At 34.7% G+C, this 26,604-nt stretch overlaps 3 protein-coding genes, 1 non-coding gene and 1 pseudogene across 7 annotated transcripts; 3 read left to right on the top strand and 2 right to left on the bottom strand.

The window, feature by feature from the left end:
• Nucleotides 1-1,868: 1,868 nt before the first annotated feature.
• Nucleotides 1,869-5,002, bottom strand: LOC112779174 (endo-1,4-beta-xylanase 5-like; annotated as a pseudogene).
• A 2,558-nt stretch (nucleotides 5,003-7,560) lies between these two features.
• LOC112776237 (uncharacterized) lies at nucleotides 7,561-9,687 on the top strand. Of its 4 annotated transcripts, none has more exons than XM_025820314.2 (4): nucleotides 7,561-7,779; nucleotides 8,064-8,301; nucleotides 8,836-8,869; nucleotides 8,960-9,687. In XM_025820314.2, exons 1-4 carry the CDS (start codon nucleotides 7,721-7,723, stop codon nucleotides 9,538-9,540), a joined length of 912 nt encoding a protein of 303 aa, XP_025676099.1. In that variant the 5' UTR covers nucleotides 7,561-7,720; the 3' UTR covers nucleotides 9,541-9,687. The 4 variants fall into 4 exon arrangements, with proteins under 4 accessions (XP_025676099.1, XP_025676098.1, XP_025676097.1 ...); XM_025820313.2 differs by having other exon boundaries at nucleotides 8,809-8,869; XM_025820312.3 differs by having other exon boundaries at nucleotides 7,623-7,779; nucleotides 8,019-8,301.
• A 1,928-nt stretch (nucleotides 9,688-11,615) lies between these two features.
• Nucleotides 11,616-11,689, top strand: TRNAN-GUU (transfer RNA asparagine (anticodon GUU)). The gene has a single exon. It is a non-coding gene; the product is annotated as a tRNA-Asn (tRNA).
• Nucleotides 11,690-11,719: 30 nt separating this feature from the next.
• On the bottom strand, nucleotides 11,720-14,723 carry LOC112776236 (probable beta-D-xylosidase 5). The gene is made up of 5 exons (XM_025820310.3): nucleotides 13,962-14,723; nucleotides 13,717-13,886; nucleotides 13,509-13,606; nucleotides 12,661-13,422; nucleotides 11,720-12,572 (listed from the first exon to the last, which is right to left on the bottom strand). Exons 1-5 carry the CDS (start codon nucleotides 14,649-14,651, stop codon nucleotides 11,932-11,934), a joined length of 2,361 nt encoding a protein of 786 aa, XP_025676095.1. The 5' UTR covers nucleotides 14,652-14,723; the 3' UTR covers nucleotides 11,720-11,931.
• A 5,069-nt stretch (nucleotides 14,724-19,792) lies between these two features.
• On the top strand, nucleotides 19,793-24,394 carry LOC112776235 (vacuolar-sorting receptor 1). Its single transcript, XM_025820309.3, has 12 exons — nucleotides 19,793-20,624; nucleotides 20,979-21,671; nucleotides 21,753-21,841; nucleotides 21,924-21,993; nucleotides 22,082-22,165; nucleotides 22,262-22,338; nucleotides 22,440-22,521; nucleotides 22,735-22,817; nucleotides 22,922-22,988; nucleotides 23,513-23,641; nucleotides 23,740-23,852; nucleotides 23,945-24,394. The coding sequence occupies exons 1-12, from the start codon at nucleotides 20,315-20,317 to the stop codon at nucleotides 24,041-24,043; spliced, it is 1,896 nt and encodes a 631-aa protein (XP_025676094.1). The 5' UTR covers nucleotides 19,793-20,314; the 3' UTR covers nucleotides 24,044-24,394.
• The last annotated feature ends 2,210 nt before the right edge of the window (nucleotides 24,395-26,604 follow it).

The following is a 26,604-nucleotide window of genomic DNA, read 5'->3' as shown; positions in this document are numbered from 1 at the left end:
AGGATAATATCAAACCATCTAAACTTTTGTGGGATCACATGATACTGAATATTTTGCACTTTTGGACCAAAAAAAGGGTGCAATTTTAGTGATCACTAGTACTCAGATTATGCTAATAGTGACAGCACTTTGTAAGATGTTAATTATTCATGTTGAATTAATGTGTTATTAAGTTTGAATCTGAAATATGTGTTTGCTGAGATTACAATATTACTATAGCACATCCTCTTTGCCACAACTCCAAAACCCACAATCTTAATTTAACTGAAGAGTCATCACAACAAATGATTCAGGTCAAAATGCATACCTAGAAGTTATCAAACATGTACAAAGTTGAAGGATCTTAATGAAATGATTTCGAGTATTACTATCATCATCTTTTGTCCATATGGAAAGAGATGTATAAGACAAATGTGAATATTAAAGAACATTTGGAAACTCATCATTTAAGTCTGAATGCACCAATAAAACAGAGCATATGTCATGGCCCAAAACGAGCCATGACCGGCGCTTAAGAAAATAATCCCTAGCAAGCCTAACCGACTCAACGATAAATTGAATACAAAAAATAACAAATATTTGAAATAGAAAATTACAATTTCTAAAATGAATAAATACATATTCTTAATAAAAGATAAAATAAATAAATATGGATGGATCCTGCCTGTGACATATGGAGCATATACATCTAGGAACTCGACAAAAATAGATACTCATTGCAGATTGTGACTCTTGATTAGAAAATCTCACATAGTCAAGTATTTGTTCCTGAAAAATATTTTCAGAAAAAAAAAGGGTGAGTTTTGCAACTCAGTGACTAGACAATACATCTATAATCCACATGAGACCATATAAATATTATTATCAAAGTAATTTAAATTAGAAAATAGCAGTTGATAATAATAAGTGAATCAATAAGGGAGTTCTCATACAGAAATCAAATCAAAAGTCCACACATGGGCGACTCCACCTCTATGGGTAGCCCTTTCCTCTTGTGTGTCCTAACAGAATAACAGATCTAACGTGTGGCCTACACGTTAGGCTAGCAACACCCCTGCTAGCTGGAGTCTGAGTCAGATGCATCTAAGTTAACGTCATAACCGCCGTTAACTACGGTTTTCTAATACGAGCCTCCCAAACCAATTCAAAACATATAGTTTCAAATACAATAAATCTTCAATCTCTCAAATATATATATAAGGTATCGAATCAAATCAATCAGATAATATTTTTTTATCAGAAATCTTTTCAAATCATACTTTCTCAATCATAAAAACATATTTTATAATTTTAAAGTGAGTGCCAACAAATACTTTAATGTTTCAAAAGTATATATTCAAATAAAATCAATATTTTAAAATAATATAAGGTTTTATCAAACATATATATATAGTCTCATGTAAATCTCTAAAGTATGAATTTCATAAAAATAATTATTCAGCTATAATAAATCAATTATTCTAATCAAATCAAAGTTCTTCAATAACAGTTTTATAAATATAATTAAAAACTCATAATAGCATAAACCAAAAGCTTAACGGTTATAAATGTAAAGCCTACTCACAGCATGGTCCTAACGGACCGAAGAGACCAAACCCAGAGTGTCGAATCCAAGATAAGGAGGATTGAAGTAGAATAAAACGAATGAGCGCAGAATTTAGACCGGAGTAGCGACAAAATGGAGCTGGCGATAGTCCCGGAAATCTAAAACAGGCAAAACTAAAATCGAATTAAAACAAGGACAAGACAGATTAATTGGTGGCATAATAGGACATGAAAGCTAGAGCAGAATCAAGGAAAAAGGCTGGACCGGGATAATGACAGGAACAGTTCAACTCCAGTGGCAACGACGACTTAGTTCAGGTACATCCAAACGGCGACAGGAACAACGCAGCAGCAGACGTCCCTCCTTGGTGTTTCTTGGCGGCAGAGGCGCGGCGGCCATAGCAGCAGCAGCAGCGGAGTTCCAACGGCGGCAAAACCTCCCTGCGACCCCTTCTCTCTCCACGCGCGTTCTGTTTCTCTCCCAGCGACAGATCTGGCGGCGTGAAACGGAGGCACGAACGGCCGCGATGGTGGCTGGGCTTGACGGCGACGACCCTTCCCGTGGCGGCTCTGGGTAGAATGGCGCGTCTTCCCTCTGTTTGCAAACCTCCATGGACGGCAACGATGAAGACCTCAACGGTGACGACGGCGACACGAGACGGTGACGCCTCCTTCTCCTTGCACGACTCTCTCTCCCTCGGTTCTGGCCTTCCTCACGATGACACCACGGCGGCGACGGTGGCAGTGATGCCCACCGGTGCCACCTCCCTTCCTTCCTCTTCTCTTCCCTCTCCGGTTCTCCCCCTCTTCTCTTTTCCCTTTCTGTTCTTTTGTTCTGCTGTTGGAAGGGGGTAAGGGTGGCTAGGGTTTTGGTGAGTGTGTGAGGGAGTGTGTTATGTCAGAGTTAGGGTTAGAATTTTGGTTTGGAAAAAATAAGAGAAGGGTATTATAGGGATTTTACAGCATAGCTCAGTGTCAGGGAAGTGAAGATGTGCCAGGCTTCAAAGTTTAAAGTATTATACTTTAAGGAAACATATATTTTTTTTTATTTTTTATTTTTACAATTTGAACTCAATAAGTATATTCAAATATATTGGGTGCTTGTTTCATAATACTAGAGTGAGGGAACCTACTTTGATCGTTCGTTTGTATGACTATTGAAAATCAAATTTCATAAAAAAATAATATTATATAATATTTTATCAGGATCTTTCAACGTTGTACATGTTTGCTATAGCTTTTATGAATGCATTTTGACATGGATGGTTTGTTGTGTACAATCTTTTCTTACACTTAGATTCAGTGTTTTTGAGGAGTGGCCAAGAGGATGTGTCACAGTTACATCATAATCTCCATGATGCAGTGAAAAATGTATAAATCCAGTGCTGTCTGCTATGGCTTTCTGAGGCTCAGTTTGCCACTCACTGATGAGCTTGTCCACAACGTCACCGGCCGGAGTATTCTGAAAATTCTCATCAGTGAGAGCCATGTCCTTGAAACCTGCAGCTATTGCCGGACCGACAAACATGATGATCCCTTCAACAGAAGGATGAGAGTATTCTTCTCTTAGAATTTCTTCCAAGTGCTCTGCCTGCTTCCCATCAAAAAATCAAGAATGAGAATACAATTTGGTGTCTTATCATTAAGTCATAAGCTATAGTTAATTAAAGTAGTACAATTTTATTCTAAAATTCTAAGAAGATAGTCTGTATCGAATTCTAAGGACAACACTGATCAAATTAACATGTTTTCATATCTTAAACATTAGAAATACCTGATTTGGATCTGAATCCACACTCACTTCTGTGAGCCATATTGGAAGTGAAGTAGTATCAAAAGCATCAAGAGAAGCTCTCATGTAAGTAAGATTTGGCTGGCCAGCAGTGAAATGGCCTTGCAGCCCTATTGCTGCTGATATTCCTTCATTTCCTGGAAATGACCGAATCTTCGTCATTTTCGCAATATAATTGGCTGGGCTGGGAGCTCTATCACCACTATATTCAATAGTGTTATACTCATTCGTGAACAATAATGGTTTTGGATCAAGCTGGTAAGTTTTAGAAAAATACTCTGCAGAAGCATTTTTACCAAGATTGTCCTCAAAGAAGCTGAAGTGGAGATTCTCATTCACCACATCCCATGCAATGAGTTCACCTTCATGCCTTGAAACCACAGAATTTATTCTTGTTTCTACTGCTTCCCTTAACTCATCAGAAGATAAGGACTTGACCCATTTAGGCTGCATGTTTCATTGTCCCAGAAAATGTTGTGGCCTTTGACACTAATGTCATTCTCTTTGGTGAAATCCATCAGGGCATCTGCTATGGTGTAGTTCTCTTGGCCTTGAATTTCCTCTGTGCTATACCACTTCATGGCATTGGCGAAAGTTGTATATTTGAATCTCGATGCAAACTAGTTCTGGTAATCGCTGCTTGTGAGGATATGGAAGTTCATTCCACATCCAAATGGGAAAACAGACTTTTTTTTGGTTTGATGGTGACACTTGCTCCTTCTAATGTTGTTTCATTTGTATGTATTATTTGGAACCTCACCTTGCTCTTACGTACCTACAAGTTTAATTCAAAGACTTAGTCTTGATGGAAGTAGAACAGAAGCATAAACTTTCATGCTTGGTATGCACACTTTTAACTAAAAAAATTAGAAGGGTATGCACTTGCTTACCGTCTCAATGCTTTCATCTTGATGTGATCTCCATTGCTCTTTGGTAAATGGTTGCAAGGAAACACTATCAGCCCATATTTCCAGCTTTGAGTTCTTGGTCTGCATGGTTGAATCAATTTCACTTCACAAAATTTGAAAGATATCTAAATAAAAGAAAACCAGAACCATTTGAGAATTTGACTATTTTTTTCATGCTCTTAAAGCTGAGAAACATGCAGGTATTAAGTCTAGAAAGTATTTCACTTCACCTCAAAAAAAATCTCAGCAGGGCTTGAGTAGTTGGTAAGTATGCCACCTTTTAGCAGAGTCCAGCATCCATGCTTTGCTACCACGTGGCCTCCTCGAATCAGCTCAGTTGCATTCGTTTTAAATATAACTGATACAGTGTCACTTCCTTCACTGAGCTGAAACCAAGCTGAATATGGAAATAAAGTCACAAACTTCTGGTTGAAACAGAACTCATGATACTAGAGATAATAACAAGTCTAGAACATAGATTGTATGTATGAGAATGCTGTCTTCAAAGTTCAAAGTCTAAGTTACCAGTAAAGTTGTATAGCATTCCTTTCTTAAGTTGGACCTTCTGGGAGAAACTATCTGATGGTTGAGTCCTGTTTCCCACAACAATGAATCTATTGCCTGCATTGGATATTCGTTCCTCGATAGAACCATTTTCGAATACTGTCCAACCATCTATGCTGTGATCAAATCCTGGATTTATTATAATGCCTCCACCATACTGTGCTCTTGGTGTTTCTGCCACACACTGCTTCATCAAGGCATTGTCAACAACCGCTATGTATCAATGGTTTATAGAAACTATCACATAAATGGTTTAAGTACTTGTCTGGTTTAAGTTATATTTTTAAATTATCATGTATTCTTGAACCTCAGAAGCAAATGGTGAACATATACAAATATGTAGCAGCTTATGAAAAACACTTTGTAGTATTCTACTCTCCATTATTTTAGAAAATGATTCTTATTCATGAGACTTTATGTATTCTTGCCTCAGTAGTAGCAGAATAATCATAAGGTAAGGAATGGACACCAAGTCCTGCATTTATTCCTAGATATATTAGTTAGTTATATATGGTGAACAATGTAGATGGCACTGAAAGAGAGGGAAAGAGAGATATAAACCTGAGATCACTAAAAGCAAAGAGGTGCTAAAGAATAACTTGGAGTCTTCTGCAGTAGTCTTCATCTTTTCACTTCTCAATAAAGCCTTCTCTTAATAAAATTTGCAGTGGCATCTGAAGAGGAATGCACATCCTTTATGGGAATAAAGAACACTGTTAAAATGTTAATCAAGCTATTGCATACGGCAAGAGCATGAATTTGGTGAGTTACAACTCATATTTGGCAATGAAAAATATACCTCAAATATATAGGCAGGAAGTGTTTGGTGAGTGGCAGTGTATTAATGGAGTTTGATAGAGAAGCATGCACTAAATTCATGATAATGTGATTGATGATGATAGCTATTAGCTAAGCTTTGATGGAATACATATACTCTTGTCTGAGTGAAATGTAAATCCACTCAACCAGCACAATATTCATTGTGCCATGGCCATACATGTTTCTTAGGCTTCATTTGTTTTTTTGGACTGAAACTAAAATTGAAGGATTAAAACTCATGTGTTTCTTAGGTTTCATTTGTTTGGTGATTATAAATTGGAACTAAATTTTTAGTTTTAGACTTTTTGTGACATAAAATCTTAGTCTCTTTATTATCTTATTTCTTTTTAGAAATACATAGACAAAAATTTTTAGAAACGAAGACTAAAATTTTAAATATATATTTAAAAAAAATACTTTTATTTAATTTTGTAAATTTTAAATTTATTTTTTAATTTTCGTATTTATCTTAAACTAAATATAATATTGAGATATAACTTAGTACCGTATATTTTACATCAAACACAATATAAAAATTTAATTTAGTTTCTATATTTGTCTTTTAATTTTTATCTCTTAATCTTAGTTCGGTTTCTCTTCCAAATGCAGTTTTGATATTCCCAAAAAAAGATTTTTCATAACCTACATTTTTTATTAACAAAGTTTAGAATGTCCCTAGCAAATTGATGTAAATTAGTTTTATATTTAGAAAAAATGAGTAAATTATTATTTTTATTTATAAAAATTCTTATATACATAAATAAATTAATTTTTTAGTATTTTTATTTATCCGTACAAACAACTAATATCTTATTAAAGAATTTGAAAGATAAAATAAAAACTCTCAAAGGTTGATGACATAAAAAAATCTAAGTTTATTATTAACTTATATTTATTACCCAAGTGAATTTTTTTTCCTAATTTTAAAATATTTCTTGTTAATTTCGATGGATCAAATTTGTATCTCTCATGACATTTAACTTAAAAACATGAGTTAAGATATTTTTTCTCAACAATAAAATTTCATATTAACTTAGAGAGTATAACTGTGTGTTCTATGTGATGTGCAAAACCAAAGTTTATCATTAATTTTACCTAATATAGAGATAATTATAGACAAAAAATATTAGATGCATTAATTTGTTATGAATAGTTTTCTTGTATATTTTTTATTTTAATATTAAAAAGAATTCATAAAAAATGAGGAAAAAATAAAAACATCTTTTATATTCTAAAAACATATAAAAATATATAGATAAAAAAATTACTTCCCCTTATTTGGATACATCTTTTGAAAAATATGTTAGAATCATATTTTATGAGACTAAGGTATAGTATTATTATTTTTCAATAAAAGATTTTATTTTTCACATTTTGATTTTACTTATCTTGTGTTTTAAAAGTATATTTTAATAATATAATATACGAAATTTCAAATTTTTATTTATTTAATGCATTAAAATTTAAAAATATTTTATACAATATTCTTAAAAATTTATATTTAAATTAAATTATTCTATTAATTTTTATAGTTTTATCAAATTTATTTTATAAGTTTTTAATTAAGTTCTTATATTATTTTAAATTTTGTAATTCAGTTTTTATTATACTAAAAATATTTCTTTTAACAAAATATCTTTAAAATAAAAACTTTTAGGTTTATAGATTTAATTTTTAAATATATATTTTTAATTAATTCATTTTTTTTTATATAATAAAAATTTAATTATAAATTTAGTGAGGATAGTAAATTTAAGGTGGAAACTCAGGTGCAGTCGACTTCATGTGAAGTTGATAGCTGAGAATCGTTAGATGGTTTGACTAATTTGACTAAATTTTTATTTAACGGTTCTCAGCTATTAACTTCACGTGAAGTTGACTACAGCTTAGTTTTCACCTAAATTTAACCTTATTTTCATGACACATACGAACAAGATGAAAGATGAGGATCGTGCGGCTGGTGTGTAATGTTGAAAGAGGCATTGGGTAGAATCCGCCGCATGTGAGAATGGATAGCATGAAGTGGCACACAAAGAGAAGCTTAGCCCTAAAACTAAAACTAGCTCAGGATCGTTGAACACTACAAAATCTCATGTCTCGTCGAGACTCTGATTCGAAGCGCCACCATTCTAAGTTCGATTCAGAATCCAGGTATGCTAACGCATTATCCTTAATTCAGGTTCCTAATCGCTCTTTTTCTTAATGTCTACTTTTATATTTTGTAATCGCATCATTTTCTGTTCAAACTAGGGTTAGTTTAAATTCACTCTGGTATCATGTTTGGATTAGCATAGTTTACGATCAAATGCTTATTCTCAGAAATTTTGGAAAGTTTAACGAAAAACACAAAGACGCTTTTTAAAAAAAAAATTATATCTGTAAAATTCAAGCAAAGGCGCTGGTAAAAGTGAGATGATGTGTGATGCTATTTTTAGTCCCAAGAGATATAGAAGGGATGGAAGACAAGAAAGAGAAAGAGAGAGGGAGAGAGAGAAGGACAGAGTAGCAACAAATGGAGGAGACCATACGGATCGGGACCAAAGACCCAATTTGCCAAATCGTTCTAAGGAAGTTAACAAAGATGTTGCTGACAAGAAATCAAATGATCATAATGAACCATCCAAGCATTCATCTGATCCTACTCAACCTCCAAGATCCCACTCTTATTATCAGGTGTAGTAAAAGCTACAAAGTAATTGTTTTTTAGTTTTTTTATTATTATTATTATTCTAGAATTGAGTAAATGTAGGAGCATTGCTTGTTTACATGTGAACTAAGTTGTTCCAGTAGACCTGTATCATATAAATGTTAACAACGGTCGTGACTGAATTCTGGTTTTAGGATACTAATAGTTTGTACTTGCCTAGTTGACCGTCCAAGCTGTATAAAAGCGATTCCTCTCCTAGAATTGCTGAAAATTGTTCTCACAGACGTTGATTTGTAAGAAGTTGCATATTCATCATCTTGGGCTGAAAGCAATGCCTTAATGATCATTTTCAAGATGACCTGGAAATTGTTTTTCAGCTGCGGATTTAAAATCATTTTACATGCTTGATTGTTTATTCAGTTTATCCAAACTATTTTTCGGGTGTGATGTAGCGGGATTCTTGTTCAGCCCCATGCTTTCAAGTGCCCTCTCATGTAACCATCTTAGGCTTGCCTATGCATGTTTTATAACAGCATGATGAACGTGGTAATGCTGGGCAGGTTGGTCGAAATGCTGATCGTAGGGAAGCTGGTGGTGAGTTTCCGTCCTTCTTTAAATACTTTTGGATATATATTAACCGTTTGGTTTGTTGTGTATGGATATTGACACCAGATATTCATGCAGGAAAAATCTCTTCTCAAAACAGAGAGTATAATGAAAAGGTGGAGACAGGTCATAGTAGAGAGCCAAGAGATGAGAAATCACATACTAAATTGGATGACAGTTTCCAGCGACGGGGTGGTTTTTCTGAGAGGAAAGATGAGCAACCTACTACTACGAGGAGAAGGCCAGCATTTAGGGAGAAGAAGATTCCAGTGGATTCAGGAGAAGTTAATCCAGCAACAAGGATGGTGGTAAAGGCTATCCATACTGACCAGTCTTCAGAAAGGAATGAAAGGAAGGAAGAAAAAAGCAGCAACCCTAACCATATGGATAGACCTGAGAAGCAAAATGCAGATGACAGATTACCAAACAGGACTGAAGCTAGGAGGGATGGCTTTTCATCAAGAGTTAGGTATGGGGCCAATGGAGGCAATGGTAATTACAGGGGAAGAGATAGATTCCATGGAAGACAGGGTTATCAACCAGCCAAGACCCGAGCAGAGAAGTGGAAACACGATTTGTATCAAGAGGTTAATAAGGACCCTACGCCAAAGAACGATGATGACCAGATTGCAAAGCTGGAAGCACTCTTGGCTTCATGATATCTGAAAAAATAGCCAGTATTTGATAAGCTGTAATGATTGTTTTCTTGGAAATCATAGTTTATTTCGTGTTTTGTCGAACAATGTCAAAAGATGACTTTGCAACATTTGCTGATTACGTTTTATAAATTACATGTTGAGAGTTTAGTCCTTTTGGTGAATTTTATGCATGTCTGTTAAAGTTTACTAACCCAGGAGAGTATGCCACCAACTAAGAAGTATTTAGTAAGCCAGTAAAGGTATCGGAAGTTTTATAGTAGAACCAAACCATTAATGAAACGGCTATTTTCCATCTTTGAATTTTTTATTCCTACCAACCTAGAGAACTTTCATTGTTGAATAGTATTTCACTTTTAACTTTTTATTTTTTATTCTTGACAATATGAAAACTGAAAAGAAAGTTCTTTTATTTCACCAGTAAATGAGGTATTCAGAGTAACTAATCAATTTATATCTGGGAATCAAAAAGGAGTTAAATAAATAATGAATCCAAAGCTAGTCGTGTTCATTACAGTTGATACTCTAAGAATCAGTCTTCAAGAGCAGATGTATACACAATTAGATGACAAATAATGATACTCACCCATCATCTTAAACAAATGAATTATGTAAATACCAGAAAAGGAGATAAACAATAATATCTAAAAGTGGCTGGGATAAGATAAATAAAAAATATTGAACATCTTCCATTTTGCATCAATTAGACTTTTGCAGCAAAAGATTTAGCACTAGTTGTGGCAGCATTTGGAGGAGGAGGAGCAACAGCGAAAGGGCCTCTGGGACTGACCAAGAAGCTATCAACACCTTCAGCTGTAGTATTATTGTTGGGAGGGTGAGACTCAGACCTTGTTCTCCTGTGAGATGATCCAGTGAAGGAGTCTGACCCCAAGAGCAAATGGTAGCTCCGGTTTGAGCTCTCGGAATGGGACAAGCTCCTCTTCATTCCATGGTGGTGGTGGTGGTGATCATGATGGTGATTATTTTGGTGCTTCTTTATCGCTTGATAAAGATATGGAATCAAACCTTCCATTCTTTCCCTCACAAGTCACAACTAATAACAGCCTTTGACAATCTTGAACAGCAGATGAATTTTTGTTCTTTAATTTGGTTTGTATTGCTGAAGGTTTCTAAGGAGGAAATGTATTTATACTGCAACAAAATTGGTGTGCTATGAAAGGTACTAAGAAATTTCCACCAGTGCCACAAATGAATGGGATGGAATAATTTCATTGACTTGTAAGGTCACTTTGACATTAGAATATAGTCATTAATAACGTGTGATATTTTATTATTAGTTAGAGAAGTAAAAGATTAATGCATGTATGGTGTTTTTAAACAATTTTGCTTGCAATAAAGGGAAAAGTTGGTAAGGCTTTGAATAATTTAACTCGGCAATTGGAAATGGAACTGCAATGCTCGAGTATGATAACTCTGACTTTGACTTTTGCTTCGCTTGTCATGTGTTCTTTGTATCTTATATAATAATGATATGGTGGCAACTGCTTCAATAAAGATGTCAAAAATATTTTCTTATGATAATTTTTGTTTAAAAAGTATAACTTTTTCATTTAGTCACACTTTAAATAAATATAACATTTTTATAATATATAAAAATTAAACTCTACAACTTATTATTCAATAGTCAAAATAAAATATTTTCACATGATAAAAATTATAAAATTTTTATTAGAGTAGTCACCTAATAATATATGGATGGATATGGTCTTATCTGGATATAGTTTTGACCAATAGGGATTAGATATTCCTTGCTTCGGCGGCTGTGTTATTGCGCGTAGTGAATACTGAATATCCACAGGACTTTGTTTTTTTCTTATAATTCATGGAACCACAAAATTAGTGATTGTGTGAATTCATTCATCAATTCAGTGACATCCATTATCCATATGGAACTAATTAATTAGTGAATTTAATGACAGCATTATGGTATAGTTAACATTTGTCAACGAATGGAAACACGAATAACACCCGGTTAGATGTGCACTAAACTGACCAAAAGATTTAGAAATATAGAAATTTAATAGTAGTATGTTTTGATTTTTAAATTTAACCATCAAGCTGGAGTAGCTCAGTTGGTTAGAGCGTGTGGCTGTTAACCACAAGGTCGAAGGTTCAAGCCCTTCTTCTAGCGATTATGTTTATCTATTTTTCTAGTAATTAGTTTTGTATCAACTTATTTTATATAAATATAAATATTTAATATCATATCAAATACATCAAAATATCTGAATATTTTGTTTAGGTATCAAAGTAAAAGTGAACTAAACACAAAAAAAATTTCTATTGTACTTATCAAAATGTAATTAAACTCATCACTTCCATAATAATGGATAGATAGTGTTATTATGTTATGGCTATTTCCCAGCAGAGGTATCACTGAGACATGAAGTGTTCTCCATCCACAATCTCTGAAAGCTTAAAATCAATGTTATGTGTGACTTGGTTATCACTGGAAGAACCAACCACAATAGTGTTCTGTCCAGTGATCAGATTTCTCTTACCATCATCATCCACTACTGATAATTCTTCACATAAATCTATTTTCACCGTTACAAATTCTGTCATCCCAACCTTAACTTGCACCCTTTCAAATCCTATCAGCTGCATAATTGGAGCACCAGGCACAGGCTCGGTCATTGCTGGCTTCCAAAACACTAGCACCACATGAGATCCATCAAAGGGTCCATTGTTCTTCACACCAATCACAAGCAAGAATGTTAAGTCAAGGCAACTTATGGTGGAAACATCAATTGCTTGAACATCGGTGAGGAACTCAAGTTTTGAATGAATGGATGATGAGTTCTTGATCACTATGGTGTTGGGAGCTGATGCTACATAGGTGGTGAATGTGGAGTAACTTAATCCATGTCCGAATTCATAGAGAGTGCTTCCATTGTAGAACCTGTAGGTTCTTCCAGGGTAGTTCCTGCTTCTATTGGCTCTCATGTTCATGTCAGTCATTGGTACTTGATCAACATAAGATTCTGGGTACCATGTATAAGGGGACCTACCACCTTAAAAATAATATAAATACTTCAAAGTTAGTTTCTTTCTAAAGCTTGGTTGACATAATCTATGGTCTAATGACAGAAAAAACATTACCTGGGTTGTAGTCTCCAAATATTACTTGAGCTATGGCATCTCCACCAGCTTGACCAGGATATCCAACCCATAATATTCCTCCTACGTTGCTGACACTCTTAGTGAAAGAAATATCAACTGGGCCAGCTGCCATGATCACCAAAATCAATGTTCCTTTTGTAGCTTGAGCAACATCCTTAACAAGCTTCTCTTGAAATCCAGGTAGTGTCAAGTTCTCTCTGTCAAGGCCTTCTGCTTCAATGGACTGGTCTAATCCCACAACCACCACAACTGCATCAGCACCTGATGCTGCCTTAGTTGCTGCTCCGAAAAGGCTCTGAGTGCTGCACTTAACATTGCTGCAGCCAGGTGCATAACTCACAGAAGAAATGTACTTCTCTAGTCCTTGCAATGGACTAGTGTAGCGGCAAGGTATTCCAGCATAGTTGCTAATCATAACTGTGGTTGCATTGGCATTTGGACCAATCACAGCCAGTTTCTTTATCTTGGTTTTTGATAAGGGAAGAGATCCACTATTTTCAAGCAAAACTATTCCTTGCTTTGCAGCATCTAAGGCTAATTGCTGATTCTCTTGAGTGCATACATCAGATGGTCCAAGATTTGCAAATGGAAGTGATTTGGGGTCATCAAAGAAGCCTAATCTCATTAGAACTATGTAATTGTACACCAGTGCTTGGTCTACAACAGATACATCTACCTTCTCCAACTTCACTGCATTTGGCGTGTATTTTTTTAGAAAGTCCCCACAATTCATATTTAAACCTGCATGTTAATGGTATGGTTTTTCTTCCTTGTCAGAAAAATTGTAGAATCTTTTTGTTGGTGTTAACATGAGTGATGATATTTACCTGCTTTCAGTGCAAGAGCCACAGCATCTTCAGGTGTTGCAGTGTAGTGAATTGCATCATAATATACTTCAATTGAATCACAATCTGAAACAATATATCTGCATGTAAAGTACAACATCAGTGAGCTAAGCTTCACTTCATTGTCTCATATAAAAACTAAAAAGAAAAGAATTGAAAATAACTGCATTTTATTTCATAAATGACAAACCCGTCTAAACCCCATTGGCCTCTTACTACCCCTTTGAGCAGGTTTGGATCAGCACAAGTGGGAACTCCATTGACCCTATTGTAAGAACACATGACACTACTAACATGACCTTCCACCACACAGCTCTTAAATGGAGGCTGATACGTGTCCTCCAAGTCTTGCTTTGTCACCTGAAATATACAATCAATTTATACATTACAATCTTCATATGATAATGATCATGCACTAAATTTGTAAATCTTTACCTTAGCATCAAAATGGAAGCGATCAATGCCTTTCCAGTTATCAAGATCATAAGCAGTGTAATGCTTACAACAACTTGAGACCTTAAGGCGATCAGCTTTGGAACTAGCTTCATCAGGCACTTCTTGTAATCCCTTGACATACTTGACAGCATATCTAGACACAACAAGAGGGTCCTCTCCGGGAGTTTCTTGGCCGCGACCCCACCTTGGATCGCGAAATACATTGACATTAGGACTCCAGAAAGTGAGACCAGCCAAGTCCACATTGTACATGGCTCTGGCCTCAGTAGACACAACTTGTCCCATGTTGTACCAAAGTGTTGCATTGAAGCTTGCAGCTGATAGAATCACTGCTGGGAAGCTTGTGGCACCAGGGACCCTTTTGTCAAAGCGTGTCCCTGGACCCAAGTTTGATACACCATGAAGTGCCTCTGACCACCATTCATATGCAGGGACACCTAGCCTTGACACACCGCTTGAAGGGTTCACTAATTGCTCTGCCTTTTCTTCAAGTGTTAGCCGTGAAACCAAGTCTTTGGCTCTAATCTCATATGTTAATGAAGTGTTACAAAATGGGAATTTGCTTCTTTGAGAAAAGCCTTTGTCACATGCATGCTTTTGGCTCCTAATTGGAACTACCACAACACAAAGGCAAAAAGATAATGACAACAATACTAGTTTATTCTTCATGGTCTTTATGGAATTTCTTTATGTTATGTTTGTGATCTCTCTGGTTTGATTTATATATAACAGATTATAGTGTGGTTGCAGGTTGCTTGTGGATTGAGATATATAATGATTATAGGATGCTTAAATGAAACAAAAGCAGCTTTGGTTCTTCCATTTATAGCATGGCACCACTAGCCACATGGTCCAGCACATATAAACTTACTAATATAAGTTTAGAGTTTATTTAATGATAACTGTTGATATATAACGTTACTAAATATGATAAGGTAATTAATTATAAGAAAGCCAGTGGGAGTGTGACACTGTTGGGAAATGGTGATGTGAGATGGATGGATGAAGGTGGCCTGGGAAGAGAAAGAGAAAGGGTAAGGGTGCCTTTGAAGACACATTAGCTCATAAAAGTGCACGCTACTATATGGAAAATGTAACACCATGAAAGACACTTATAAGTTTTATGCATGAAAATTATTATTGAGGCATTGTATATCTTTGATTACTCAACCATACCATGTAAAATTTGATATTTTGGCAGTACTTGGTTTCATAGTCCAACTCAACTCTCTGATATTGTGTCCTTAATTAATGAGAAAATTGTAAGGAGTATAGATAATTTTAGAAGGAATCTCGTTAGGGAGACAATGAAAAATCTTGACAATATGTACAATTGATTAGTTATTTAGCCCAATAGGGATAAATAATAAAAACTATTTCATAGATTATCTTAAATTCAAAAATTTTGATTCAGTTATTTCACATCAAATTTTAAATTTTAAATTTTTCAATTTTAAATTTCAAATTTTAAAAAATTTAATTAATTATTTTAAAAAAATAATCATTCAAAATTTTAATTTACCAAAACATTTCACTTCAATATCCTCTTCTTTTTCAACCGGCGGCCACCCCACCTTCATCAATAATCATCCCACTTCACTTTCGCTACTTGGCTTGCCACACATCACTCACCCTTAGTAAAAATAATCATCCACTTAAGAATAAAAATAATCATCTGCTTACTTAATGAATTGAACATCCAACATATTTTAATTATATATAACTAAACCCAATCAAGTCAAAATAATCATCTACATAAAATTTAAAATAAATATCCGCATACCTACTAAAATGACCATCCTAAATTAACTATTAAAATAGAAGAAGAAGGAGATGAATAAACAGAAAAAGCAACTATGATCCTCCAATAATTTAATTTTATTAAAAAAAAAATATAATTTGAACCATGAGTCTTATGATTTGATATAACCATAAAATGAAAATAAAAAAAAAATGTTTGAACAGATGAGGAGAAGACGACGACAGTAGGTGTGAGGGGGCCGTAACACCAATGCGACCGTGACCCGTCCAAACAGTCACGCCTTCAACTGGCTGATGAAGGAGGCAGGAGCCAGGCGGACGCGAGGCGCGCACACCGTGCAGGTTACTGACGCGGAGACAGACCGGCGCCGAAAGATGAGCGTGCGCAATGGGTGAGCGGTGCAGGACCGGGGCTGACCGAAGCAGCTGCTGCCAGCAGGGGGGAGACGCGCGAAGGAGGTTGGGCGCTGCAGTTCTGATCGACGTTAATGAAGGCTTCAGGTCACGCTGCGCCGCGGCGGTGGATGTTGAGGGCTACGGCGGCCGGTGTCTGTTGCAGCGCAACAGATGAGAGAGGATAGAGAGGAGAGAGAGGGTGAGGGAGATCGGTTGGAGGTGTTCGTGACTGTTTGGAATCCTTATACCTTATTTGCTTTATATTTAAAATTGGAAATAATTTTATAATTAATTAATTTAATTATCATTTAATGTTAATTTAAAAAATACCCTCATTGTCACATTGTAGACTAATTATATTGGCTCATCGTACTTCCTCCTTCGAAAGTTTCAATACTCGTTTAATCGGATGAGTGAGCTGATCACTCGATCAACTCGTTGGTTACGAAAATTCTTTGTTAACACTTGATATTGAGAGAACAATGTAGGGGTGACAACACCATCTAAACCCGCGGGTTCTTAGTGGGGCGAGTTCTTGAGCGGGACGGGGGTGGGGCTGGGTTTAGGTAATACCCGCCCCGGTATATATATAATATATATAATTTTAATATATAATATGTATAATATATATATAAAATAATTAGTAAAATGATTAATAATGTTGTATTATATTTAAAATTTTACTTTAATTTATGTTATATATGTAATGATGGTTATATAAATTTTGAAATTTATTTTAATAATTATAGGGACAAGTAGTGGCGGAGTGGGTACCCGTGGAGGCGCGTTATGGTTCAATTCTTTATTAACCACGAATAGAAACGAGACATATTTTATGCGAGTTATTATAGGGCGGAATAGAGTCGGATAGAAGAAAATCCGCCTCTACCCGCTCCTTTGCCACCCCTACAGCAATGTTTCTCTCTCACTCCATCCTGGTTATTTTGTTTTTGATAACATGACTGGGCCAAGGCCCAATTACCTCTTTTGTTATCAAATTCTCTCTTCTCTTACTATTTTGGTTGGACTCGTCAACTACATGTATTTGTAAAGTTTGGTTGATTCAAAAAACTTGATGGTCCAATCCATACCCAAAACGCTTATTAATCATTTTCCAATTTGAAGCCCCAAAGGTAGACGAAAACCACAAGAAAGAAAGAAAAAAAAGAGATCCACTTGTGAAGAAAAACTAAAGAAAGAAAAGGAATTCCTTTTCACATTAATACATTATCATCTAAATTCTTTTTTTGTTAAGAAATAAATATATTACTTTAAATTGTGGTACATTTACAATATGTCACTTTCAATATTTATAGAGTACTAAAAGGCCAAAAACATTATTTAATTTAATTCAGCTTTCTTATCTTCAATCCGGACAACCAATTTTCACATAGCTTACAGAGAAATCAATATCTGATGTTCACACACACACACAATTATACATTTTCCAATAAATTTAAGTTTTCTTATTTCTTTATAAATATGAGCCCTCACCCTAGCAGCCATGAGCCATGGATGATGGAAGCTGAACATCTCCATGATTCACGGTTGCCAGGAGAATCTTAGTATGATAAATCATAGTTTGTTAATTACAAATTTGTGTAGCAGCTTCTCATTTTGTTTTTAAGTATTGAGCAATTAAAATTTAAAGCGTTATTGTTGCCATCTTAATTGGTCCACGTGAGGTTTCTCCAAACACTTGTCAACTCGTGATTGGTTGGTACACGTTTTCATTTGAACCTACATATGATAATGCATTGAAATGCTAAAGAATAATATAATTATCCAGTGTTAGATTTCTTATTACTTTTTCAACTACATAAGATATTCAAAATAATAAATATTTATATATATTTTTATTATTATAAAAATCTTGCACGTGAAGAACACTTTATAATTAGGTAACTACTCAAATGAAGAGGCTAAAAACATTTTTTTATGAAGATTCTTGTATTAAAAATGTATTTTGTTTGTTTAGCCACACTTTAAAAAAAATAACATTTTTGTAACATATCAAAATCAAACCATACATTTTATCATCTAATGGTAAAAAAGAAGCATCTTCATATGAAGACAATAATAAAATCTTTATGGTAGTATCCACCTTATAATTATTATGGTTGAGCTTTTTTATAAAAAGACACAAAAAATATTATATACATAAAAAATTCACTTACTAAATTAATTATGATATATTTATATATAAATATGTGTATTATTTTATTTTTGTAATATATTTTATATTTCACATAAAAATTTAGTAAAAGTCATGTGAGGAATAATAGATATGGTTCAGTTAGTGATTTAGTTATACTTTATTATTATGTGTATGATTCAGTTTATTAATTATTATGGTTCACCTAATGTGCAGCTAACTATGCATATCTGTTTTATTCTCAGACAAACATCAACCCCCCGGATTAATGAGATTGATGCAGTGTATAGTCTATTGGATTCAATGAGATTGTACTTTCTACCTTGCAAATTATAATTTGAGAATTAAAAATATATTTGAACACAACCGAATCTTAGTTCTATTACTAGATCATTATTTTTTTAGTTAAAACTTAATTCATCCATCCTAAATTCCTAATTATACTTTCTTCATAAGTGTGTGTTTGTTTTTTTAGACTTGACAAGAAAGAAGCAAGTGTTAAGGTATTGATTTTTTTTGTAAGTCATTTGTTTTAGGAGAAAAAAATTAGTTATACAATATTTTAATATTTAAAATAAAATTCGAACCTTTAACCTTTTTATTAAAATATTATAAGATTACATGATAGAATTTTTGTAAAATAAAAATGTTTAATGAGCCAAGCTCAATATATTAATTCAAAGTAAATTGATTATTTATTGTGGGAGGAGGTTAAAAAAAAGTAGGGTGATTTTTTATCGAAAAGATGATAGCTTATGTATCTTTTTTAAGGAGGATACCAAAACTCTGATACCATGATAAAATTGTGAAAGAATAAGAAGAGAAGAAGAATATTATACTTTGTATTTTTTGATTGATTGAATTGAATTGTATTACAAAGATAAAACTAAATATATATATAAAGCATTGCCTACGAAAGATAAAGTAAAGATGAGATAAGATAAGAAAATAACATAAAGATAAGATAATAAATACTAAAATTATCATTGAATTTATGTATTCTGTTGGGTTGAATTTGTGGATAACGAGATTTTTTTATTATTGTCATGGGATAAGGTAGAAGAGTAATTTAATAAAGCGGATAGCAAATTCATGTTTGTATTAAAAATTAGTTATAAATTAAAAATATATATTTAATTATTTAAATATAAAATACATATTAAAATTAAATTAAATAACTTATATATTTATATTTATATTTAAATATAAAGTAATTGATTTTTTTTTTTCGCATGACATTTTTATACAAAAAATTAAGTGTATTCAATACCAATTATCTTATCGCCAATATATTTTCCTTCGTAATCATCTGTATTTGAGTATTGATTATTGTGTTTAGTCACTTTTGGTAATTCTATCTTATTCAACTTGAGAAACCGATTTACCAGGAACGCATTTCAATCCGGATAGATAATATTGTAAATCAACAAGACGGTTTATAATAATTTTTTTTTAATTAAAATTTTCTAAAATGAGTTTGAATTGGGCAAGAAGCTAAGGTTTTGATTTTTGAAGAGTCCAAATTAGTAAATTGCTTAATAGCTAAGAAGAGTAATATTTTGTCTCCGTGGACTCAACAGAGTGAGGAAAAAAATATAAATATAAATAAAAATTCACACAAAAGAAAAAGAAATCTTTGAGTTTTCCATTTCCAAGTCTCCAAAGTCTCCAAGTCTCTCTCTCTATAGATTGCGAGAGACTTCACAAATAACTTGTCCCTAACAAACAATCAAACCCTTCAAATCAAGCATGCAAAATTAACCAACACACCACAATTTCTCAGCTTTTTTTATTATTTTTTCCAGTCCCCTTCTCAAACAACTAAAAATTAAAAAGCAGCATCGACGATAATTTCCACTAGAGTTTCTTTTTTCCTTTTTTTTTTCTTATTTAATTTTAGCAGAAGCTGGGAATAAAGGTGCAATTTTTACACTCATCGAATCACAGAAGTAGTATCGCCATCCCAATTTAGAACTCGTAAAACCGAGTTTCGGATTCGTCTCTGGGTGCTCCCAAAAATATGAAGAAGCTTCGGAGATCAACGCTGGCGCTGTTTTTAGGGTTTCTGTTGCTGTCGGTGGCGCCGTCGTCAATGGGGAGATTCGTGGTGGAGAAGAATAGCTTGACGGTGACTTCGCCGGAGAAAATCAAGGGGACCTACGACAGCGCCATTGGTAACTTTGGGATACCACAGTATGGTGGTAGTATGGCCGGGAGCGTCGTGTACCCGAAGGACAACCAAAAGGGTTGCAAGGAGTTCGATGAGTCTGGGATTTCCTTCAAATCCAAGCCCGGTGCTCTTCCCACCATCGTTTTGCTCGATCGTGGAAGTAAGATTCCTCTTGCTTGAACTTATTTGATGTCTGAGCTTCAGCTGATTTTCAAAGAGAATTACTTTTTTGAAGTTATGTTTTCAATTTTAAAGGTTTTTTTTTTTTTTTTAATTATTTAGTGTATTTTGTAAGATTTTGTAGCTAGGGTTTTGCTTTGTGGCAGAAGCTTTTTGATGCTTTGCATGTAGTTGAGCTGAAGTTGATTGTTTACACTGACTTGCTGTTTTGTTTGTGATGAATTTGGATTAAATCATCGGATGCTAGATATTATCTTTGAATCGATTGATAGCTGAAGTATTGAAGTATTCCGTGGTTTGTATTCTTAATGTTTTGTCCATTTGTTCCTTCCAGGTTGCTTTTTTGCTTTGAAGGTCTGGAATGCCCAGAAGGCTGGAGCTTCTGCTGTTCTTGTTGCGGATGATATTGATGAAAACTTGATAACTATGGACACACCTGAGGAGGATGGATCATCTGCAAAATACATAGAGAACATAACAATACCATCAGCTCTCATTGAAAAAAGTTTTGGTATAAAATTAAAGGATGCCATAAGTGGTGGTGATATGGTCAATGTAAATCTTGATTGGAGAGAGGCTGTTCCCCACCCAGATGACCGCGTGGAGTATGAGTTGTGGACCAACAGCAATGATGAATGCGGAGTTAAATGTGATATGTTGATGGAATTTGTGAAGGATTTTAAGGGTGCTGCACAGATACTTGAAAAAGGTGGTTATACTCAGTTTACACCCCATTATATAACTTGGTACTGTCCTCAGGCGTTCACATTAAGCAAACAGTGCAAGTCTCAGTGCATCAATCACGGAAGATATTGTGCTCCAGATCCTGAGCAGGACTTCAGCACTGGTTATGACGGGAAAGATGTGGTTATTGAAAACTTAAGGCAGCTTTGCGTTTTTAAGGTGGCAAATGAAACTAAAAAGCCTTGGGTGTGGTGGGACTATGTCACTGATTTTCAAATTAGATGTCCGATGAAGGAGAAAAAATACAATAAGGAGTGTGCTGATGCTGTCATTAAGTCACTTGGTCAGTGAATTGTTATTGCCTATGCTTTTATCCTGGCAGTTCATAGTAAAGTTTCCTAATATGATTATTCAATATCTGCAGGTCTTGATCTCAAAAAGATTGAGAAGTGCATGGGAGATCCTGATGCTGATTCTGACAATCCTGTTTTGAAGGAAGAGCAAGATGCACAGGTACAATTTTAATCAACTTATAGTACCACTTCATTCATTTTATCAGATGGTTATATAGATATTTAACAAACTAGTTTTATAGGTTGGAAAGGGTTCCAGAGGTGATGTCACCATATTGCCGACTCTTGTTGTCAATAATCGACAGTATCGAGGTTTGTACTGTATGTTTCTCATGGTTATATTTTGGATTGCAACTTCTTTGGTTATATAATTTTTTATCTCTGCTAAAATGTTATCCAGGAAAACTGGAAAAAGGGGCTGTCATGAAAGCTATATGCTCTGGGTTTGAAGAAACTACTGAACCAGGCGTCTGTTTGAGCAGTGGTAATGTTTACTTTCTGTGTTGCTGGAGGAATATATCTTGCATGCTTTTCAATACTGGATCCGGTTCTTTTTGAGTGACAAACTTTTGGTTGGCAGATGTGGAGACAAATGAGTGTTTGGATAACAACGGTGGTTGTTGGCGGGATAAAGCAGCTAACATCACTGCATGCAAGGTATTTTATATTTGAGTGGAAATATAAATATCTAATAGCATGTAATTCAGGTTCCAGTTTTCTATATTCCAAATTTACATATATGATTTTTGTTTTATCAGGATACATTCCGCGGCCGAGTATGCGAATGCCCCCTTGTGGATGGCGTGCAGTTCAAAGGAGATGGTTATACAACCTGTGAAGGTTGAAATGCTTTGTAGAAAACTTTTATTTTTGCATATATTCTGTATGGACTTTACTTTTAGGGGACAAAAGAAAAGGACAGTCAAAGATGTTTACTCTACTTTTTGCTTAGTTCTTGCTTTGTTGTGATGATCTTTTAGATTCAGAGCATCTGTGTTTTTTTTTAAACTTGCTTTTCACTTTCATTTAACTAGTTTTTTCCTGGTTTTACAGCCAGTGGACCTGGGCGGTGCAAGATAAATAATGGGGGTTGTTGGCATGATGCCCGTAATGGACACGCGTTTTCTGCTTGTTTGGTTAGTGGCTATCTTGTTACCCTCTAGCTCAGCTTATTCCATCTTCAAAAGATCCTTAACATGAGTTGAATTATGACATATCTTGTCAACTGCTTCATGAACAGGATGATGGACATGTTAAATGCCAGTGTCCTGCAGGGTTTAAGGGTGATGGTGTCAAAAACTGTGATGGTGAGACATGATTATATTCTTTATCTTGTTAGCTGTATTACAATTTGTATCATGCTTGATACCCGATGCACAATAACTTTCTTCCACTCCAGCTTGGCAAGTTGAATCCAAAACCCTGCTGAAACACAACCCAGCTGAAAATTTTCCAGATTGGTTTCATGATGAACCCCCTTTTTTGCACCCTTTAAGCTAGTTTTTGTGATTGCTTGACTAGTACATATTTCCAAAATGTTGGACAAACTCCTTGCTCCCTCTTCTGTTTGATTCTCCTTATGTTATACATTTTTAATTGACCTAGAAAAACTTATTGCTGGTCCAGTATGTGAAATGCTGACTAACGCGTGTAAACGGTGTAATGTATATACCATATTTAATTTCATCCATCATTGAAGTAGTTATGCAGTCTTCTTAATCATTTGGCTTAATATTATGAACTCGAGTATATACGGGAATGCTCTCATAATAACTGGAAAAGAAAGATGTATATCTAAATTTTTACACCATCATCTGTTTCATTCTTGCAGACATAGATGAATGCGGAGATAAGAAAGCTTGTCAGTGCCCTGAATGTACCTGCAAGAATACCTGGGGCAGCTATGACTGCAGTTGCAGTGGAGACCTTCTGTATATCAGGGACCATGATGCCTGCATAAGTGAGTTACATGCACTTTGTCGTTCTCTTCTTGCATATCAGTATAACTTTTGAATATGCTCGTCTTTTTTGTTTAATTCGCTGCTGGGTTTTCTGTAGGTAAAACTGCGAGTCAGGGAGGGAAGTCTGTTTGGGCTGCATTTTGGGTCATTTTACTTGGCTTGCTTCTAACTGCTGCTGGCGCATACCTAGTGTACAAATATAGAATAAGGGTAAGCTTTATCTGGCATTCCATCATGGTTATTTTCAGCTTCTATAAAGAAGCATGTGATGACTCCTCTTTAACCAATCTCTTCTTTTGCAGTCATACATGGATTCTGAAATCAGAGCCATCATGGCACAGTACATGCCCCTGGACAGCCAAGGGGAAGTAGTAAACCATGTCAACGATGAAAGAGCATGAAATGAAAAGAAAACACAGAACTTATGAGCCTCCCTAGTCTCTTGGGACATGATGATGATGCATGAAAGCTTGGTTGAGGTGTTGATGATTCGGCGCATTGAATTTAATAATAGAATGTATCATATTTGACACAATAAAAACACCTTGGGAATTACATAGTTGTCCTGCGTTTTTTTTATTTGGGATGCACCAAGTTGTGTACTTTAAAAGGATGATTTTAGTAGCAATTTAGTAGGGTGGACTTAAGTTATCTCACTAGATTTTAGGACTTGTTTATGCGACTTTTGTTCCACACTTTGTTATTGTATCTTATCGCGCTTTTACTACGAAATCTACGTACATTGCCAACAATGTTATTGCCGATCACTTCTTAGATGGTGATGCCTATGCTTATGAATAGGTTGATTGCTTCTTTAAAAGCAACCATGGAGCATGGTTCCATTGCCGACTAGGTTTTGTAGCTTTCTTCAATTTTGTTTATTCCCTCTCTTATCTATTTTGTCTTGCCAAATCTATTAACTTATACAATCATGTGTTATTTCCAGACTTATTTTAAAATTAACGACTCACAAGCCATTAGGGGGAAAAAGGGAAAAAGTTATATGATGCTCTATCTCAATCTAAAGGCGATTTAGATGTATGGTTGAACACTTCATTAAGTGTCGTACATTTTGGTTTGCTCATGTATAGAAAGACATTACGCCCTAGATACTAAATCTAAAGAGATATGTTATACTAGTTATTATCGCCTCTCTCTTAGATTGCATTTGGAAGAGATTGAAATTAAATTAAGTTTTTGTATTGTTTAGTATAAAGTGTATAGAACTTAGTTATATTTTAGTATTTATTTTATTTAAGATAAATATGGATATAAAAAAAATATTTATTAAAATATTCTTAGTTATTAAAAAAATGAACTTTCGGTTCCAATCTCAAAACAAACAGTATTAATATCAACTTAATTAACTTTAAAAAGCTTAATTAAGTTATTTTCATAACTTAGCCTAAGCAAAAAGAAGGAGTAATCGGATTGATACTTTAGTAATAAATGAAAGATTGGTAAGGAATCAAGCGGATCAAGATTGCTATCTGGGACTTTTACAAGAGCTTGTATCATCGGGAAGTAACGCTATTGATAGGTTTTTGGGATGGACTAGTTAATCAAATTCCGGAGGAGGAGGTTGCAGAATTGGAGAGGATGCCATCGGCTGATGAGATAGAGGATGCAGTATGGAATTGTGAGTCGTCTAAGGCTTCTGGTTGTGATGGATACAATATGAACTTCATTAAGAAGTGTTGGGGAGATATTAGGTCAGACTTCACTACAGCTATCATGGATTTCTTTCAGTTTGCTACCCTACCAAAGGATTCTAATGTCACATTGATAGTTTTGGCTCCAAATTTGTTGGAGTTAAGGATATTAAGGATTTTTGGCCGATTAGCATGGTAGGATGTGTGTATAAGGTCATATCAAATGTTATGGAGAACGAGGAGGATAATGTCAGGATTGGTTGGGGAGACTCAGAGTGCTTTTGTGAAGGGAAAGAAGATCCATGATAGGGCTTTGATTGCATGTAAAACTGTGCAGTGACTAAAGATGAAAAAGAAGAGCTCGGTGATAATTAAGCTGGATTTCCAAAATGCCTACGATAGAATAAGGCAAAGTTTTATGGATATTGTACTTCAAAAGATGAGATTTGGGCAAAAATGGAGAGGGTGGATTAAGGAATGTGTTTGCACGACATCAATGTCAATTCTGATAAATGGCTTGCTATCTAGATCGTTTAAGATGGAATGAGGCTTACGACAGAGTGATCCTCTTTCTCCATTCCTATTTGTTCTTGTTGTTGATGTCTTCCATAGGATGGTAGGAGAGGCAGTTAGAAATGGCAGGATTGCTTCTCTGTTGGTTGGGCGGAACAATGTTGCGTTATCTCACTTGCAATTCACGGACAATACCATACTATTATGCCCTCAGAAAGAGATGTCTATCAGGAACTACAAGTGACCCTTGCGGTGCTTTGAGCTGATGTCTGCCTTGAGCATTAATTTTGATAAATTTAATTTGATTCTGGTTAATTGTGAGCAGGAGTGATCACGAAAGATGTGTAGATTGCTAGGGTGTAAAGAAGTTTCGTTGCCAGTTAAATATATTAGTATTTCTTTGGGAGCGAATTTGAGGTTGGTCAATACTTGAAAACCAATAATAGATAAAGTGAAAGAGAAAATCATCTTGTGAAAAGCAAAAACGCTTAATAAAACTAGTAAACCGGTCCTTATCAAATCTGTGCTGAATAGTCTGCTAGTTGATTACCTCAGCTTATATAAGATGCACAGAGCAGTGGTAGAGAAGTTAATTTCCTTGTAGAGAAAGTTCTTATGGAGTAAGGAAGATAGCAATCAAGAGTTACCATTAGTGAGGTAGGATATTGTCCAAACCCTAAAAAAGTTAGAAAGTCTGAGAGTAGGTGATGTAATCATTCAGAATACAGCTCTCTTGTTCAAGTGGTGGTGGAAATTTTCAAAGAAAGATTGTCCATTATAAAAAAAAATTGTGTGCT

The sequence above is a fragment of the Arachis hypogaea genome, chromosome 19 (assembly GCF_003086295.3).
Source record: "Arachis hypogaea cultivar Tifrunner chromosome 19, arahy.Tifrunner.gnm2.J5K5, whole genome shotgun sequence".
Lineage (NCBI taxonomy): Eukaryota > Viridiplantae > Streptophyta > Magnoliopsida > Fabales > Fabaceae > Arachis > Arachis hypogaea.
This window is presented reverse-complemented; position numbering and strand designations above follow the sequence as displayed.

Excerpts from the sequence above, each read along its gene's own strand:
- LOC112776237 (XM_025820311.3), top strand. The coding sequence starts at position 7,721 with ATGTCTCGTCGAGACTCTGATTCGAAGCGCCACCATTCTAAGTTCGAT. Across the intron at positions 7,780-8,018 it reads AAGTTCGATTCAGAATCCAG|CAAAGGCGCTGGTAAAAGTG; the intron begins GTATGCTAACGC and ends GTAAAATTCAAG. Across the intron at positions 8,870-8,959 it reads TGATCGTAGGGAAGCTGGTG|GAAAAATCTCTTCTCAAAAC; the intron begins GTGAGTTTCCGT and ends ATATTCATGCAG.
- LOC112776236 (XM_025820310.3), bottom strand. The coding sequence starts at position 14,651 with ATGAAGAATAAACTAGTATTGTTGTCATTATCTTTTTGCCTTTGTGTT. Across the intron at positions 13,887-13,961 it reads GCTTCCATTTTGATGCTAAG|GTGACAAAGCAAGACTTGGA; the intron begins GTAAAGATTTAC and ends TGTATATTTCAG. Across the intron at positions 13,607-13,716 it reads GGCCAATGGGGTTTAGACGG|ATATATTGTTTCAGATTGTG; the intron begins GTTTGTCATTTA and ends CTTTACATGCAG.
- LOC112776235 (XM_025820309.3), top strand. The coding sequence starts at position 20,315 with ATGAAGAAGCTTCGGAGATCAACGCTGGCGCTGTTTTTAGGGTTTCTG. Across the intron at positions 20,625-20,978 it reads CGTTTTGCTCGATCGTGGAA|GTTGCTTTTTTGCTTTGAAG; the intron begins GTAAGATTCCTC and ends TGTTCCTTCCAG. Across the intron at positions 23,853-23,944 it reads TGTACAAATATAGAATAAGG|TCATACATGGATTCTGAAAT; the intron begins GTAAGCTTTATC and ends CTTCTTTTGCAG.